The sequence below is a fragment of the Taudactylus pleione genome, unplaced genomic scaffold (genome assembly GCF_031769625.1).
Source record: "Taudactylus pleione unplaced genomic scaffold, aTauple2 ptg000378l, whole genome shotgun sequence".
Classification (NCBI taxonomy): Eukaryota; Metazoa; Chordata; class Amphibia; order Anura; family Myobatrachidae; genus Taudactylus; species Taudactylus pleione.
The window spans coordinates 5,047,811-5,066,926 of NW_028284779.1; the positions used below are offsets into that span (position 1 = coordinate 5,047,811).

The 19,116-nt window shown below is 46.6% G+C and overlaps 1 protein-coding gene across 1 annotated transcript in view; it reads right to left on the reverse strand.

Annotated features, from left to right (window-relative positions):
• Window positions 1-1,834: 1,834 nt before the first annotated feature.
• Window positions 1,835-19,116, reverse strand: part of BTBD9 (BTB domain containing 9) — a 216,918-nt gene continuing 199,636 nt past the window's right edge. Inside the window, exons 10-11 of the mRNA XM_088445317.1 lie at window positions 13,742-13,820; window positions 1,835-3,209 (exon numbers count right to left, since the gene is read on the reverse strand). Of these exons, the coding sequence (XP_088301443.1) occupies window positions 3,018-3,209; window positions 13,742-13,820 (271 nt within the window). The 3' untranslated portion in view covers window positions 1,835-3,017. The remainder of the gene's footprint in view (window positions 3,210-13,741; window positions 13,821-19,116) is intronic.

Sequence of the window (19,116 nt, forward strand, 5' to 3'; positions counted from 1 at the left end):
AGTATGTGTGAATGGGTAGGTGTGTGTAATAAAGTTATACTGGACACGGTGTGTGTGTTTCCTTTTTTTTTTTTTTTTAACTTTTTATTTTACAGTGAAGTTACAAGTGCTGCATGTCAGCTGGCACTTGTAGTTCCACAAGTGCAAAATGGCAGGCATGCTGGCACTTGTAGTTCCACTGTAAAGTACAATAGTCTTACATTATTTGGCCCCCCCATTACCCCCATACGCACTGCTGCAGAGGTATGGGGAAGAGCCCTGGGCTTCAGCGTAAGCCTGTGGTGCTCTGGAGAGGGGGGACCCTTTTTTGGGGGTCCCCGACTCCACTGAGCTCACCGGCTTGCGCTGACCGACTTGGGGTGCTAATGCTTTGGACCTGGAGCCCCGGTGATTGGGTCTCCGGGCTGTGGCATTACACCCCGGTCGGTTGGGTCTGGTGCTAGTCTTAAATATAGGGGGAACCCCATGTCTTTTTTGTCCCCTATATTTAAAACCAGCACTAGTCCCTGCAGCCTGGTGTTGGTTTCTAAAATACAGTGGAACCCTACACATTTTGTTCCCCGTATTTTTAGAAACCACCACTGGCTGCCAAGCCTGGGGCTGGTTTGGCTTTTGGAAGGGGGCCCTATGTAATTTTTTTTAAAAACTTTTATCCCGTTTTTTTACAGGTAGAAACATAACGGGAATTATTGGGAAATATTCCAGGGGACACCCTAAAGATGTTTAGACATAGGGGATCACTATGGGTACCCCCATTATTATCTCTTGAAGGAAGTCGGGTTTTGTATTAGAAGCGGCAGGTGCATAAATGTGGCTTGGAAGAAAGTGCTGCAGAAGAGTATTTAGAAGATTTTTTGGGGAAAAATAACTTATCCCAGCAAATTTGGGGTACTTGAAAATGGGGGTCAGCATATTTTAAAGTTGCTAAAGTGAGTTGAAAAAAACGTGAAAAACCCACCTGCCGCAAGCAGCTGCAATGAAAAAAACACTTGGGGCATACTTGGGGACCCCCCCAGAGTCAAGTTCGCTAGTTTTTAACTTTGTCCCCCAATTTTATTTTTTTTCACCCCCAAAATTAAAGTGATTTTTTTTTGGGGTGTCCAAAAGTGTTTTTACAATGTTATTGACACAGTTTACCTTTGGGGGACTATCTGAAGGCTGCATGGGGTGTCCTGTAATGTTGCACCCCAAAACCCCAATTCTGCACTTTTTAACGCCTGCTATTCATAGGCGATACTTTTCCGCCTATTACATTGCATTAACTTTCCGCATAGGCAGAAAGTCTTTCTAATTGAATACGGGGTAAAATGAAAACAGGCGAAAATGACGTTATCGGCGGTAAATTACTGCCGATCCGGACTTAACGCCTCAAATTGAATAAGGCCCTATGATTGTACAGGTTGAGTCTCCCATATCCAAAATGCTTGGGACCAGGGGTATTGTGGATATCGGAATATTCCGTATTTTGGAATATTTGCACACCTTAATGGTATATCTTGGGAATGGGACCCAAATCTAAACACAGAATGCATTTATGTTTTATATACACCTTATACTCACGGCCTGCAGGTAATTTTATACAATATTTTTAATAATTTTCTGCCTTAAACAAAGTTTGTGTACACTGAACCATCAAAAAGGTGTCACTGTCTCAGTCATGCTAAAAAAAAAATCTGTATTTCGGAATATTTGTATATGGGAGACTCAACCTATGCAATAAACTATACAGTTTCCCAGCACGGACAACGTGTATAATAATAAATGCAGAATTTCTCCTTCATAAGACAAAGAAAGATAGCATATAGGACTTTGAATGAGACACAACTTCCTTCAGAACATTTTTATATAACTGTGAATTGAACACAAATGAATACAGAATCTATACATAGGTCTAACGCTGTACAAATGTAATAGTTTAACCGTAAAACTTTTACCAAAAAAGCAGGATACCAAGTAAATTGTATTCAGCCTTCCAAAATTCACAACGGCTCTTCCACATGATCCAGGTGATGTAAATGACAGCAACCAATAATATGAATGATACCAATTCTTGGTTTGGGGACGGTGAAAGTGTATCCTCACAGTAGGGGCAGCCATCTTGTGCGCTGAACTAATAACCACGAGAATCCAGCCTAGGTACTAAAGATAGCAGTGAGGCATACGGAACTTTGTGCCTCATACCTCATTTAGGTCACTGGTTCCTACTGCCAAATTGGTCCAGCCCATAAAATGGCTGCCTCCGACAATAATGATATATAGAAATATGTTACAGAGTAACTCCCTGTGTTTCAGTAAAACCAAAGTGATTAAACCCCTCTGAAGTACAACTTCAGAGGAACATAGTGTTACTGGCCTCTGTACGGCTTAGTGCAAAAATAGCCACAATTCTTCAATATCCAATACTTCCTATATATACATCTTTTCTGATGCAGCAGTCACCGCCAACAGCAGAGAATCAGAGAATTAAGTGCTCAGAAAAATAGGTTTTTGCTCCAGCAGATCAGACGCTATTTTTATCTAAAGTCACCTCGGTGGGTGGTTTGTGTTCTCAGGCTGCGTACGGCGACGTCTGACGAGTGACAGCCTGGTAAAACAATCTGTAAGATGGCTTCTGAGACACAAACACAGGAGGATGGTAGAGAGATTCAGGCTTATTGTGTAGCTTTAGCAAAGCAATCAATAACAAGTCTATGTACTGAGGAAAATCCTACTTCAGAAGGCCAGAAAGTAATAAATTCCTCAATTAGTTCTGTTCCACGTCTGTGCCATAGCCTGAATTTCAACAGCATTCTGCTCAATTACTGGGTGACGTTCCTATGGACATGGTCAGACTGGAGAGGTTGAGTGCTAATAGCTGTCTTGATGAAGATTGAACACCAATTTTCTCTACCAAGAGCCTTGATTGGATTCCTACAAAAACAGCGGAGGGCGGCAGTGTCCTTGGAAAAACATTGCGACTGTTACCATGAAACGTGAGACGGAGAGTAAAGATGGCTGGAGAGGTCTCGGGACTGTCCTCACTGCGGCGGTTGTTCCTGGCCGCTCTGGTCAGTCAGTGTGTGCATTGAGCTAGCGTTGGGAGCTCGCAGCGCTGCCGGTATGCCTTGCTGCGCGGGGAGAGACTGCTCGCTAGACGGACTCTCCTTGCTGTTATCTTCTTTGTGGCCAAGAGCCAGCGTCGGACACTCGAAGTGCACGCAGTGGAAAACCTAAAACGGCAACGAAAGACGACACAAACACAGTTATTAAACATGTTACAATCGCTACGGAATCAATGTCGTATATTCTGTACAGTGAAGATAAAAAGACACAAAAAATACAGGAGTCAAGGATGTAAATATGAGCATACGACGCAAAGTTTCACAAAAGGCAGAGCAGGGAGAATGGGAGGGGGTAATATGGTGTAGCAGGAATGGAAAGAGGTGACAGGTGATGGAGAAGGTGGCTGGAACCATGTGGGTAAGGGGCTTAGAGGGGGAGCTCAGATCCACAATTTACAAAACCAAGGCCTAGAAAAGGGATGTAGTCCAATTGCGGGCAGACGGGATGAAGGCCGCCGTAATCCTGCCGCCCGGCATGCTGACTCCGATATCCCGAAGGACATCAGGATACTGGCGTCGGCATCCCGAACATCCAGACACCGGTAAATATTAGCTTTAGCTAATACTTACCGGTTAGGTTAGGGGGGGGAAGGGTTAGGTTAAGCTACCCTCGGGGGACTTAGGGTTAGGCACCCCCAGGGAGGGATGGGTTTAGCGAGGCGGGAAGAGGGGTTAGGGTCATGCACCCCCGGGGAGGGTTAGGCTATGGGTAGAGGGTTAGGCACCACTGAGGAGCGGTTAGGGTTAGGCACCTGACGGGAGGTTTTAGGGAGCGGGAAGAGGGTTTAGGGTTAGGCACCACCGGGGGGAGGTTAGGGTTAGGCATCCCCCAGGGAGGATAGGGTTAGGCACCACTAATGGAGGGTTAGGGTACTTACCTGCCCTAGTCGGGATCTTCAGTGATCGGGCTTTCGGCGTTGGTATTTCAACAGGCGGCTGGCTATTCAGCCGCCGGCGTCTCATACCTATCCCCCTAGAAAACAGTGATATGGGATCTAATGTACGAATTGAGCAAAGATTGGTTGTGGAAAGCGGTAAAGAGAGCCCATACTTTATGAAAAGATAACACACGAGTTACTCCGAATAATAAGTTCCATTTGGCATGTATACCAAAAATGGTTGCCCACCATCAAAATGATAGAAGGATGTGGTTTCTTCCACATGACAACAATTATTCAGGATCAAGTGGGTTTGTTAAAACTAAGAACATTGGAAGCAAAGGAAACTACTTCCTTCCAGAACAGCTGAAGTTTGGGACAGGCCCACCAAAAATGCAGGAAAGACGTTGGCTGGTCGCTGTTTCGACAACAAGCATCTGGCACATTTGGAAAGATACCATGGAGCTTGGATGGAACGTAAAACCACCCATAAAGCAGTTTGTTAGTTATTTTTCCTTAATCGGATGTTTGTGGAGGATTTTGCAGCCTCAGATATCAGTCAACTCCTTTGGATCTGAGGACTCGCTGAATATGGATGGAAGGTGGGCATACAGTGTAGAATATGGGTGGAAGGTGGTAATACAGTGTAAAATATGGGTGGAAGGTGGGCATACAGTGTAGAATATTGGTGGAAGGTGGCAAACAGTGTAGAATATGGGTGGAAGGTGAGCATATACTGTAGTTTATGGGTGCAGAAGTTGGGCATACAGTGTAGATAATGGGGTGCAGAAGTTGGGCATACAGTGTACAACATGGGTGGAGAAGGTGGGCATACAGTGTACAATATGGGTGGAGAAGGTGGGCATACAGTGTACAATATGGGTGGAAGGTGGGCATACAGTGTACAATATAGGGGAAGGTGGGCATACAGTGTACAATATGGGTGGAAGGTGGGCATACAGTGTACAATATGGGTGGAAGGTGGACATACAGTGTACAATATGGGTGGAAGGTGGGCATATACTGTAGATTATGTGGTGCAGAAGTTGGGCATACAGTGTACAATATGGGTGGAAGGTGGACATACAGTGTAGAATATGGGTGGAAGGTGGGCATATACTGTAGATTATGGGGTGCAGAAGTTGGGCATACAGTGTACAATATGGGTGGAAGGTGGACATACAGTGTACAATATGGGCATATACTGTAGATTATGTGGTGCAGAAGTTGGGCATACAGTGTACAATATGGGTGGGAGGTGACATACAGTGTAGAATATGGGTGAAAGGTGGGCATATACTGTAGATTATGGGGTGCAGAAGTTGGGCATACAGTGTACAATATGGGTGGAAGGTGGGAATACAGTGTAGAATATGGGTGAAAGGTGGGCATACAGTGTAGAAAATGGGGTGGAGAAGGTGGGTATATACTGCATAAATGTGTGAAAGGTGGGCATATACTGTAGATTATGGGGTGCAGAATTTGGGCATACAGTGTAGAATATGGGTGGAAGGTGGGCATATACTGTAGATTATGGGGTGCAGAAGTTGGGCATACAGTGTACAATAAGGGTGGAGGTTTGGCATACAGTGTAGAATATGGGTGGAAGGTGGCCATACAGTGTAGAATATGGGGGAAGGTGGGCATACAGAGTACAATATGGGTGGAAGGTTCGCATACAGTGTAGAATATGGGGTGAAGAAGGTGGGCATACACTGTAGATTATGGGGTGAAGAAGGTGGGTATATACTGCATAATATGGGTGGAATGTGGGCATATACTGTAGATTATGGGGTGCAGAAGTTGGGCAACCAGTGTAGAATATGGGTGGAAGGTGGCATACAGTGTAGAATATGGGGGAAGGTGGGCCCGCACTGCACACCCTGCACCCATATTATTTAAATCTTACCTCCCCGAGATCCTGCGCTGCCGCCGCAGCCATTTTTCCGTAGTTTTGCGCATGCGCAGTAGACTCCGGGCATACTCTAGTGCCCAAAGTCTACTAATGTTCCGGTGGCCAACCAGCTGCGTCAGTCGGCTGCTGGCCGCCGGGAAGAGAGAGGGGGCCTCCGACGAGGTATGTACACGGGCTACCTCTTCTCTAAAGATGCCCCTGGTATAGGGGTCATAGGAGCTAGTGCTGAGCTGAGCACCCTGATTGGAAGAGCTCAGCACATGCTCCTCTGACACCAAGCCAACAATGGTATTCATAAAACTTCAGCCCCAGGCCTTCATTTGCAAATAGGTCCATTGCTGACTGGACAGTCACAGAGCCGCTCGCTACTGCATCTTGTCGACTAGAAGCTAGACCGGCTGGGGGGCCCAAACCAATAAGCTTGCCTAGGGCCCCATGAGGTCTTTATCCGGCTCTGGTTGGAACATAGCAATCTGATTTTAGGTTGGGATGATGTGTACAACTTTAATTAATCTACATATTTATACTATAAGTGGTTATTTCTTATGATAACAACAATCACTGCTAGTTACATTCCCATGCTGGTGTACAGCGTAGGGCGCAGCGGCCTGTGCAGTGCTTTAAATCCACTCCAGATTTACGGCAGATTGCCATCGGATTTGCTGCGGATTAGGAGGTTAAAAACCGACGGGTATCGACGGCGAATGACAAATGACAGTCAAATCCGATGCATAGTAAATACTGCTTGTTTAGACTGCTATTTGCCGTCGGTTACAACTAGACAGCAGATCCGACGCTTAGTAAATATACCCCATAGTGTCACCTGCTGGGGGAATTACATCAAGCCCTGAGCATATAAGATAATGATGGATTTTATAATATTCACAGTAATGTCATTAGGATCAATGCTAATGTAATCAGTGTATACTACACGTCATAGATATTGAGCACTGGCAGCACAGGGAGCTCTCAGAAGCCGTTAGTGGAATAAGAGTAGGAGGTATAAGTGTAAGCATTGCCAGGCTGGCCAGGGTAATGGTCTGAGGGCTGTTACTATGTGCGCTCACATGTAGCCATCCTTCATGTATTCATGGGAACGTTTCTAGAAGGCGCCCGCTTACACCCAATACCCAGCTGTAGATTGGCAGACAACCCTGGCAGAGGAGAGGCAGAAAGAGGACTGAGCGCTGTTGCTTTTAAAATGATTTTAAACAGTAATGTAATTATAATCAGTTTTCATCTCACTTATTACCTTGTCCACAGCATGAACACTATTACTTCAAACACCCCCCATATTCTATGTCCACATAATCCTTTACTTTATCCACCCCCATCCCACCCCTCTTGTCTCCTCCACTTGCTGTTCCCCCTATTTTCTCTCATCAGTCTGCTTTCCAACCCTCTGCCTCTTTCCCCCGCCTTTCCTGTTCCTCCACTCTCAGCCACCTCCCTCCTTCCATGGCCTTGTTACCCCACCACTATGCCTACCTGGTTCTGCCTGTCACCTCCAGGGCTGCCAAGAGAAATTCTGGACCCGGGTACTGCAACATCCTGTGGGGCCACATCATATTGGGCATGGCTGCACCCATTTCTGAGTGGGTCTAGCATGTTTGCACCTACTCACAGGAGCATGGCATAGCACCCAGCAGCTGGGACTAAAGTAGTCACTACTGTATCAGGATAGAGGGACAGTCCCATAATAGCTGCATTTTTTTTATCAGGATGTATTTAGATGCTAAAATGTAACACACAATCATTAAAGTGCTACAACTTTATTTTGTACATCTCTCATGTAAATAACACATAATCAAAATCTATTTTCTGTCATAGAGATAGATGAATGAAGGACTTAATTTTGACATAACATCAGGTCCTCTTATACACACACATTCCGCAGCACATATCCTAACCCACTGCTCCATGCTCCTTCCTCACTATCTACCCCTCTGTGTCGCCCCTGTCTGTCTGCCCCTCCCCTTTAGAATGTGAGCTCTCACGAGCAGGGCCCTCGTCCCTCAAGTGCTTCTCATTCCCTTACTTATAGTATCATTTACTGCTAACTCCCCACAACGGCACCTAACACCTGGTTGCTCATGTCCTGCTGCTTGTGTTATGCAGCTATGTGTATAACCTTGTCCTTGTCCTGCATTGTTTTGTATTACTATTAACTGTTTTTCTTGTGTGCTCATTTATGTACTGTGTAAGGCGCTGCGGAACCTTTGTGGCGCCATATAAATAAAGGATAATAATAATAATGAAGTAATTAATTATTAATTATATTTAAATAAGGAGATGTATCAATTCTGTCTGTCAGTCGTTATTAGGTATAAATACAGTAGGACATGAAGTGTAATCGTTCCCTTTCTGCTACTCTCTCTCTCGCTGGTCGGTGGAAATCACAGTGCGGCGATTCCCAGCACAGGAAGTTGTACTGTGCAGCCACTGTGCACACTGCTGGGCCAATGTAACTTACACAGGGCAAAGCGTATGTCATCGGACGGATCTTCCTACTCTGTGCTATAATACGGCTTCTATTAGGGCTCTGAGGGCCTGTTCAGCTGTGGATGCAGATCGCTATCGCAGCTGCTTACATGGTAGCGGCTGCGATAGCTGGAATATGGTAATGCGACAGGAGGCGTCACTCTCCTGCATGCATTACTGATCCGAATTGTGTTCTAGAACGCAACATTGGATCGTCTGCCATCTCATCAGCCGGCTAAGTGACCCATGGGGCCATGCAAGGCGGCCGCCGCAGATGCTAAAAAGAGGCCAAGAAATCTCCATCAGCCGACAGAGATCCTGACCTCGCGTCTGTTTTGGGAAACAGAGGCCATCGCCTCCCCCTCTCCAGCCTCAAAATGGGAGCAGACTGTCGATCACTGAAAGTCTGTGCCGAACTGCGAGCAATATCTTAGACCCGTACTGCACATGCGCTGTACAGGTCCGATGCATGCGCAGATTCCCGATGATCGTGAATCTGCGTTAAATACTTCCCTGCATACTCTACTGCAGGGATGGGGAACCTCAGGCCCGGGGGCCGTATAAGGCCCCCGGAATCATTTGGTCTGGCTTTTTTTCTGCTAGCCTCATCTGGCTAGCAGGGTGCTGAGAATGGCAGACAGAATCTATGCAGTGGTGCCGCCTGGAGCATCCTTAGGACACTTCAGAGGGTCACACCGCTGCCCTTACAGCTCCCTGGAGCATCCTCAGGATGCTCCAGGCATTGCTGTAATCACCGATGATTGTGGCCCCGCCCCCATGTGACATCACACGGAGGGGGAGTGGCCTGCACCAGCCCTGCAAATAACCTTATATATATCAAAATGGCCCTAGTCAGAAAAAGGGTTCCCCCACCCTGCTGTATTGCATCAGGCCTTTATAGAACATCTATTTTTCTAGCACACTATATAATGTCAGAGGTTTATACGCAGGCATCTCATGCACAGAAGCTCAAGAGAGAGGGTCACAGATTTACTCCTGGATAGTTTATAAATATGATGGATTATAGATCTGCGCTTTGCGGCATTATCTTGGCCTCCATTTTTTTGTTGCCTCTTATTATTACTTCTCAGTTAACCGATACTTTCAGATGTATCCTCATACACTGTTACTCCAGTCGCTCCAAATAGTCCCTCTCTGCGCACCATGTCCCGGGCGTCTCAGCCAGGCGTCTTTCTCGCTCAAAATGTGCGTCTTAATTGCATAAATAAAAACAAGTAAAAGCGGCAAAACTACACTGCTAGATTGCACTGATCTATTTCATGTGCGCCATTTGTAAATCCGGGCGCGACTGAGTCTGAATCTCCGATATGCGTGGATGCGGCTTTTCCACGTGCCAAATTCTGTTGTGCGCCATATGCGACTTTGTACACGTGTAAAATGAATTCCTGTGCGGATAAAGTCGCAGCCTGGCGTCTCTAGTACACAGAGTAGGGATTTGCTGCCTCTGTGATGTGAATAAATAAATGTAAAAGAAAAATACTGTACGGTAGGTCCTCTTGGAGCGTCTTGCGCCATATTGCGTATAGCCGCTAGGTGTATGAGAACACATCTGTAAATCTATTTAGGATATTAAACACAGACTCTGCGCCTCCAATAACTCGTTTTCCATATAACGCTAAGACAGATTTTGGTAATAAGGTTATAAGAGCCATTAGAAGGGAATCAATATCCTGTGTCCACCTTGGGTGATGTACAGCTACAGTTACAGGTCAGTATAATCACTTCCCCGACACCGCCGGCAGGACGTGGATTCAGCAATGACCTACAGAGCGATGGCTACTTCTCCACAGCACAGGAAACAAAGAGAGAATGGTATTTACGCTACAAAGTCGACGGATATGATTTGGACATTGTTGAAATGTCGGCATTAACTATATTGGCATCTGCAGAATGCCGGCATGTGAAATGCTGACACTCTGCAGGGAAGGGAGGGTTAGTCTGCAGCAGTGGAGGGTTAGGCTATGGGAGGGGAGGGTTAGTCTGCAGCAGCAGAGGGTTAGTCTTCAGCAGCGAAAAGGTTAGGCTATGGGAGGGGAGGGTTAGTCTGCGGCAGAAGAGGGTTAGGCTATGGGAGGGGAGGGTTAGTCTGCGGCAGCAGAGGGTTAGGCTATGGGAGGGGAGGATTAGTCTGCGGCAGCAGAGGGTTAGGCTATGGGAGGGGAGGGTTAGTCTGCGGCAGCAGAGGGTTAGGCTATGGGAGGGGAGGGTTAGTCTGCGGCAGCAGAGGGTTAGGCTATGGGAGGGGAGGATTAGTCTGCGGCAGCAGAGGGTTAGGCTATGGGAGGGGAGGGTTAGGATTAGACTACATTAGGGTTAGGCACTAGGGCTAGGGTTAGGGATATTCACTGTTGGAAGCGCTGTGGGATCCGCCAGAAGTCATTACGACATCATCTCTGGAACGGGCAGACACTGCTGGTCCTGTCGTACCTGGTAAGTCACCACTAGACCACCAGGAACCGTTTGTCGTCATTTTAATAATATCGACATTTCACCAGTGTCGACGTTGTCAATGTCAAATTGCCAAGCATGTTGACATTACCACCATGTCAACATTTTCATGTTGACATTTTTATTATCGACATGACGAATGTCAACAAAGTATACCCCCCCCTACAGTGTGATCAGTCAGGGATAGCTAGTGCTCCCTGCAGCCTTGGGAGGGGATCGGTATGAAATACCGCCGGACGCTGGAAGAATGGCAGCGAAGATCCCGACAGGTAAGTATTTTAACTATTTACTAACCCTACTCCCCCCCTCCGCCCCCTAACTCCCTCTGTAAGTGCCTAAACCTAACCCCCCCTTCCCGCAGCCTAAACCTAAGTCTCCAGGGGGGGGGGGGGTGCCAAACCCACCCCTTCCCCTAGCCTAACCCTCCCGGGGGGTACCTAACCCTAAGTCCCCCCTGACCTAACCCTTCAATCGGCATGCCGAGCGTCGGGCTCCCGGCGTAGGTAAAATGACATGCATCGGGATCTCAACGCCTGTCATTAGACTCCTGCCGGGATTAGACAGTCGGGAAGCCGGCGGTTGGCTTCCTGACTGCATCCCCTTGGGAGTGTCAGTAACTCCCATTATCCCAGAGCTTCGGTCATACACAGCTGTGGGACGGTAGTGGGACTGACAGCGTAATGTAAATCTGTTGAACCTCACTGTCTATCCAGCATGAAGTAGGATTTATGAATGGGACTCTATGTATTACATTATTTTCTCACTAATCTCCAGTGAGACCAGACATTTCCCTTTTTACACTAAAAGAGTGCAGCTCCATCTGTCCCCTCCCTCTCATTTTCATATAAAGCCACTGGCTTTAAACATGCCCACAAAGACTATTCTAGGAAGTTAATACCGCAGAGGTTAAATAATAAAAATGGTTCCCCTCCCCTGGAAAACCCTTAAAAATGTGCCTTTAACCCGCACGCATAAGACACACTCATTGTGCATCAGGCGGAGGAATGAATGTAGCGTATAAGTCACTAGAAACGGTTCCTCATGCCTCAGAGATGTCGCTGATGCATTGGTATGAAGCAATGCACAGACTGGCGGCCCCCGCTAGGTGTAAGTGCCGCGTACACTGACAAGGATGACGCCAGCGGAGTGGGACTGGCTGGAAAACATGCTCCGTGTCAGCTGGTGATGGCCAACGCCAACGCTGGTATGTGAGAAATTCTATGTCATTATTCTGTGTGTCACATCTGGATATTATCATACTGATTGTAGTCATTATACTGCCCAATTTCTGGACTGTTTAAGGCATAATAAAATGGATGGGATGTGCAAATGAATCTCCATTTCTCAGCGTATTAGGGAAATAAGACAGACCAGGAAAAAGCTCTTTTTCGCTTATTTGTTTTACTCCAAGCTATGATCGTTTCTTGCACGTTACAATTATTATTTATAAAGAAATAAGCACCTAATCAGAGCGATTTATTGTGTATCTCACGCAGCAAGGAAATTGATAAACCTGTAATCAATACTGACAATAGATTTACCATGCACAGATAGACAATGGATCTGCTAACAGCTGGGAATTGAGAAATAAGCGCGGTATCTTTGTAATGTATAAGAACAGGACTCTCACATATTCCAGCTCACTGACCTAATGTAGGAGGAGGGTGGAATAGTATTTAACAAGGGCCCTGTAAATAATGCTGGATAAAGCAGAGATAAAATACTTCTTCTTTGCAACAGAGCGCCAGAAGGGCACCTCATAGTTTGGTTGCTATAGGCAACATCCACCTTTCTAGCACAGTTACCAGTAAAAAAAAAAAAAAAAAACATTTACCAAAAAGAAGCCTGGTAAATGTGACTGGTAAAAGGTGCAATAGAATGTGTACAAGCCACCCCTGTTGCAGTACGCACTGATTGCTGTACTCTCCAGACTGCAATGCCTAGGGTAATAATCAGAAGACTGCCAGCAAGGTCCAACCAGCGAAATTCACCACCCTTACTTCTAGAAACCATCTGCAATATTGCTGACTACATAACGGGGGGAGATCAGGAGATGCCGGAGGGCTAGGCCCAGGAGGGAGGTGCAGGGAGGGTCATGCCAGGTATGAGATGCCGAAGGGGTAGGCCAAGGCGGGAGGTGCAGGCCAGGTGTAAGATGCCGGAGGAGTAGGCCCAGGAGGGAGGTGCAGGCCAGGTGTGAGATGCCAGAGGGGTAGGCCCAGGAGGGAGGTGCAGGCCAGGTGTGAGATGTCGGAGGGGTAGGCCCAGGAGGGAGGTGCAGGCCAGGTGTGAGATGTCGGAGGAGTAGGCCCATGAGGGAGGTGCAGGCCAGGTGTGAGATGCCGGTGGGGTAGGCCCAGGAGGGAGGTGCAGGCCTGGTGTGATGCTGGAGGGGTAGGCCCAGGAGGGAGGTGCAGGGAGGGGCAGGCCAGGTGTAAGATGCCGGTGGGGTAGGCCCACGAGGGAGGTGCAGGGAGGGGCAGGCCAGGTGTGATGCTGGAGGGGTAGGCCCAGGAGGGAGGTGCAGGCCAGGTGTAAGATTCCGGTAGGGTAGGCCCAGGAGGTAGGTGCAGGGATGGGCAGGCCAGGTGTAAGATGCTGGAGGGGTAGGCCCAGGAGGGAGGTGCAGGCCAGGTGTAAGATGCCGGAGGGGTAGGCCCAGGAGGGAGGTGCAGGCAAGGTGTAAGATGCTGGAGGGGTAGGCCCAGGAGGGAGGTGCATCTGGGGACTTATGTAATCGGTTTCCACTTGCAGCTTTTCAAATGAACGTCGCGGTAGACTTTCAACCTATTACATAAGCTCCCTGGAGTCAAACTCTGATCCTCTGTCCAGCAGAAAAATAAACAGACTACGGCTCACATCTGCACACAGAACTGCAGCTGTAACACGCATCTCACCTCATTCGCAGTGTTGTGAGTACCAACGATCCTGATGAAACACGTCGGGTGTCGATCAAAAGTGATTGCCTGCCACGACCTAAAAAGAAAACAGGACGACCGTCAGTGACATTATGTCCTCTGGTTACACAGAGCAGCACTGGCCAATATGATTAACACAACTGGAATATAGGACTTTCTACCTTGTTACATTTACATCATTTCCGCTGCTCGTGGTGAACGCGTGACCGGAGCTTGGCGACTGACAAGCCCATCGGCACGCGCCACAAGGGAACAGCGCTTTATTACAGTATACGACTAAGCTTTGTAAATCCCCTCGGCTGGCATTCCATAAATTATACTACATTAATTACACAACTACATCATAGGACATCTGTTATTTAGCCCTCACTGACAAACAACCAATTATTTTGGCAACTATAATAAAGATTTGATCTAAGTGAGAATCGTACTGGAGACCTGGTACAATAACCCGTCACTACGGGCTCTTATATGCAGGATACTCGGAATACACAGAGAGTACAAATATATATCCTTTTCCCCTCAGATTACCGCCAATCCACAGACCGTGATGCTGTAACAGTAGGAATACAGAGAAATGCTTACAGTCTAGGAGATATTAATACATCTCTCCCCATGGGATGTAATTGGGGAGGAGTGCGTTACATCAGTAACAGAGAGACCATTATTTCTCAGCCTCCGGGGTTATGGGATTATCAGAAAATAGATGTTTACAGTATTTCAAAAGGAAATGAGATCTCACGCTGAGGCGGATGAGGGTAGGAAGATACAGTACCTGAAGGTTTTCCTAAACGTTTATGCACTATGGCTGGAGAGTAAAGTAATAATTATATCACGGTTAGATTACAGATAGGGCTGCTGCCGTTACACTGAGTGCTAATAAAACATCATCAGTTTTCTGTAAATTAAGCCCTTTATTGCTGGATTTATCTTATTGCAGAACATATATAAACTGCCCAGAATCCCAGGTATTACCGGAGGAAGATTATCCCGAAGCCCATTCGCCCAGCGGATGTATTATACCTCCATTTTCCTCTGACACAATACTGTATCACTCCATTTAGCTGACTAGAGTAAGCCGGTTGCTGTTTTCCTTGTACTTGTCTGTGGCGTTTATATTTTCCGAGCCCTTCTGGTGCTATTGTACTGTACCTGCTTATTACAATGTCATCAGAGTCCGTATGCTCAGGATAAAATAATAATAATTAAAAAAACAATTATCCCAAATGAATGAGCCATTCAGGTTTTTAGTTCCCTTTTTTCTACGTCACCAACATATTCCACAGCTATGTACAATGATTATTTTTATTTTTATTAGATTAATCTACTACAATTGCTCCCTGGCAACTTCATGTATTAAGACGCCAGTCCTCAAGTAACCCCAACCGGTCATGTTTTTAGGATTTCTGTCTGTGGACACAGGTGGGATAAATGCTGACCGGTAAAATGGTTCAACTTACCTGAGCATGAATAAATAAATCCAGAAAACATGACCTGCTGTGGGGGCTTATTTAAAGGATGTATTTACGTTCTGAACAGATGTAGGAAAAGACACAAGAAAATAAAGCGTAATTATGTGCAGATGTTGAGTCAAACTATTGGTACAAACAATTAAATACAAACACCTCTGCTCTCTTCTCGCTGTTCCCGTTAATAATCACATGGGACTCTTCTTTCTTGCCGTACTACTAATGGAAATGTCTGTGACGTCAGTCAGTGATATAATATACAGTAGATGCAATTCTAATTATATAATTACTATCAATAGGAGAGGCCAGTATCCAACCAGCCAATTAGAGGTGGCTGAGATAGTGCTGCTGATTGCCATCATCATTGCTGCGTATGGCAGCCTCTGCGAGAGGTACAGCTCCTATCTGGGGGCGAGTCCAGGGGCGCCGAGAGGCGGGGGGGATGGGCACTAATTACCCGGGCTTGCTGGAGGGGCCCGGCACCGCACCCCCCTCACTCTTACCTCACAGCGGCTGCAGCAGTCTCCTATGCCTGTGGGGGGATCACACTGATCGCGCCCCCCTCCCTGGCTTTTCGCCAGGCTACAGGGCTCACATTGCTTATCCTAAGGGGGCGTGGCCATGCCCCTTTCCCCCGGGCCCAGCGCGGCTCTCAGCGTCCCTGGGCTAGTCCATGTCTAGTTACATTGCAATTACACAACCCCGCAGCTTTCTCCGCAGTTGCGCTGATTCTACGCCCATGTACAGAAGGACATCCAGCATAAAGCTGCAGTAGCGCTGGGTAAAAAGTCTCGCCGGCATTAGCGTCCACCTCTGATTCATGCCGATAGTGTACTAGCTACTTAGGATGGTTTTTTTTCACAAAGGAATTGGTATAATGTTACAGATGAAGAATAGTGATGCATGGCGCGGGTCACTGGTATTTTTGCCGTCTTACACAGGCTGCGCAATTCTCCTCAACTCAGCTACTTTTTCCTCAGTTTGGCATCTCAGGGCCTGAGTCAGAGGTCAGGCTAATGCTGTCTATGTGTACGCAGCCGCAATGAGAAAACATGTAACTGACTTGAGACGCCCACCTGCGGCTTTGCAAATCCAAGCATCACCTGCGTACAAAGACGCAACCTCGGACGCAGAACATTCGATTGTTGCAGTCTTGACTGAGGGCCTGATGCAGAACCGCTCGCGAGCGCTCGCAAGCGGGTCGATGGTGCCCTAATGCGCATGACGGAGGGAGCTCCGTTGTGCGCATGCGCGAGACCTGAATAGCGATGGCTAAGCAGTCGCTATGGGTCTCGCACCAAAGGGGGCGTGCTGTTGATGGTGAGTGACAGCATGCCCCCTTTGGTGGGCGTGCCGGGGGCGTTGCTGCCCAGACAGAGGCGTTCCCATGGGAACACCTACCGTCTGGGGCCGGCCCCACTGACCTCACTAGTGAGGTCAGTGGGAGTGCTTTTGGCTCTGATAGAGCCAAAAGCACTCCTGGGCTTGCGGCAGCAAGACCCTACCGCAGGGTCTCATTGCAAGCCTGATGGTCGCGATGGTCTTGACCATCGCGACCATCTTTTTGGCCGCTCGCGTAAGCCGTGGGTGGTCACCCAAAGCTATGCGAGCGTACAGGAGGCCGCTCCAATAATAGGTAGGACGGCTCTGATTCAGAGCGAGTGCTCTTGTCAGAGTGTCCGGCTCTGAATCAGGCCCTGAGTCAGGGCCACAGGAATTGAGATACCGGAGCCATATTCCTTGCGTACGGGAACGCAGTCTCAGGGTGAGAGATGCCCCTGAAACAGTCGCGACGTGCATGCGTTCTTTATCGCCACTCCCCGTTACCTCCCCAAACGCTCCCTATCAATTACATTGCAAATAAATACTCGCTGCGAGACTCAGACACGTGCATATTGTCGATAATCACTCTACTGCGCAAACATCGGCAAAACGTACGTCTCTGAATCAGATCCTTAGTTCGTGCACTGGGCCTAATACAGATATGTACATAAACCCGATGGTATATGTACATATCCAATGTTTGTGGGTTTGCGCACACACAGGACCTGTCCTGTGCAGAATGAGTTGTGTATGTTAGCGCGCAGTGACCCAAGCTACAGTATGACTGACAGGCTGTGGCTGTTTGGGGTCAGGGAGGGTGCATCGCAGTTGGGAGTGCCGGCCAGACTGAGTATTCAATTAGGTGCAAAATTTGCCCAATTTAACGCCGTTGATTAAATCAGCCGATTTCGCCGGCGAAATCGGCGCAATTTTCACATGCGCGCTCCCAAAAAAACAAGTAAAAACTGGTAGGTGTGGTAAAAAAAAAAAAGTCGAAAATAAGACGAAAAAATCAGGACATGCAGGAAATCACGTCTGTACCCCAAAAAATGGCTGACGTACATTAGAAATTAGTTTAGAAGTGTATTATTGGCTGTAATAAAATTATTTATGGTAATTAAATTGCGGCGGTTGGCAGTAATTTCGTATATGAAATTTAAAAAATAAATGATAGAAAGCTATATTTTTTCCAGGAAATTACTGTTCCACGTAAATTGGGGGTACGTTAAAATGGGTGTAAGTATATTTTCGTGTCGTAAAAGTGCACTTTTGAAAACAGCTAAAAAAAAAAGCCTGCTGCAATCACTTGCAATGTTTAAAACACTTGACGCATCCATATCGCCCCCCGAAATAACAGACCCAATACATTAAACCCATTCTCATCGATTTTTTTTTTTCACCTAAAATTTTACCGGTCGTTTTTTGCCAAATTAAGAAAAACTTTTGGTGTCATTTATCATTAGGGGGGGGTGTCCAAAGGGTTCTGAGAGAAATCCCCATATTTTTAGGCATAAATAGGGAAATTGCTATTTTTTTCACCTGGTCTGAGATGGTGAAAACTTTTCGCCTGCTTTACACTAATCTAATTATCGTGGGTGCAATAATTTGCAGCGAAATTGGCAGATTATATCGCCGTCGATAAAATCGGCCGTTTTCGCACCTAATTGAATCCGGGCCTTAGTTAGCTAATTGTGTACTAGGTACAGGCGCGGCTAAGTAGCAAAATTCGAGGCAAGCTAAACAGGGCTATTTGGCGTTATTGGTGATGTTCATGGTGACACATTAGTACCTTTTGGCTTTTTCTCTGATATTGCAAAGATTTATCAGAATACAGTTTGGGGACATATTACAGCCACTTGGTATTTGACTTTGGAGGAAATCTTGATGAGTTTAGTAAGAAGACTATTTAATTGCTTACGTTTTGCTAACGTGGTCTTTTACCTTGTTTCACAGTATGTGCCAAGTTTATCCTCCATTGTCGCTAATTATTTATTTGGCATTTAAATCTGTGGGCTTGTGTCTTACTATCTGTTTACTCTGCGGTCAGCGAATGAATGTAACCAGTGAACATTTCTAGTTTTAATGCATTAAAACAAGCTTTAACCGTCTCAGCCAATCATAATGCGTGTCTCAATTTAGTGTTAGGGTCACACTAGTCATACGCTGGACATTTGCGCTCATTTGCTGGTTTGGTGCATTCCAATCACCGACAATTTCTGCACAACTCCAGTTCATTGGTTGCAAAATTCTGTTACTTTCATTTTAAAACCAAAATGTATTTTAAAAGAAGACAGAGTAATGATGATAGCACATACCGTTACATTGTTTTTATCTTGTATCATCTACATACACCATCCTCTTAAACAAGAGAATTCCCTTAACCGTTCAGTCACTGGCGATTCACCCTATGCCTTTATATGAAGAGGATTTTTACCATATAACCTAAATATTTCCACAAATAAATAAACACCAATGTTACACCTGGCGACAGGTACATGAATATGTGTGTACCGTGAAGCAGAAATTTGAAATAACCACTTGTCCCCCATTTGTGGGTACACC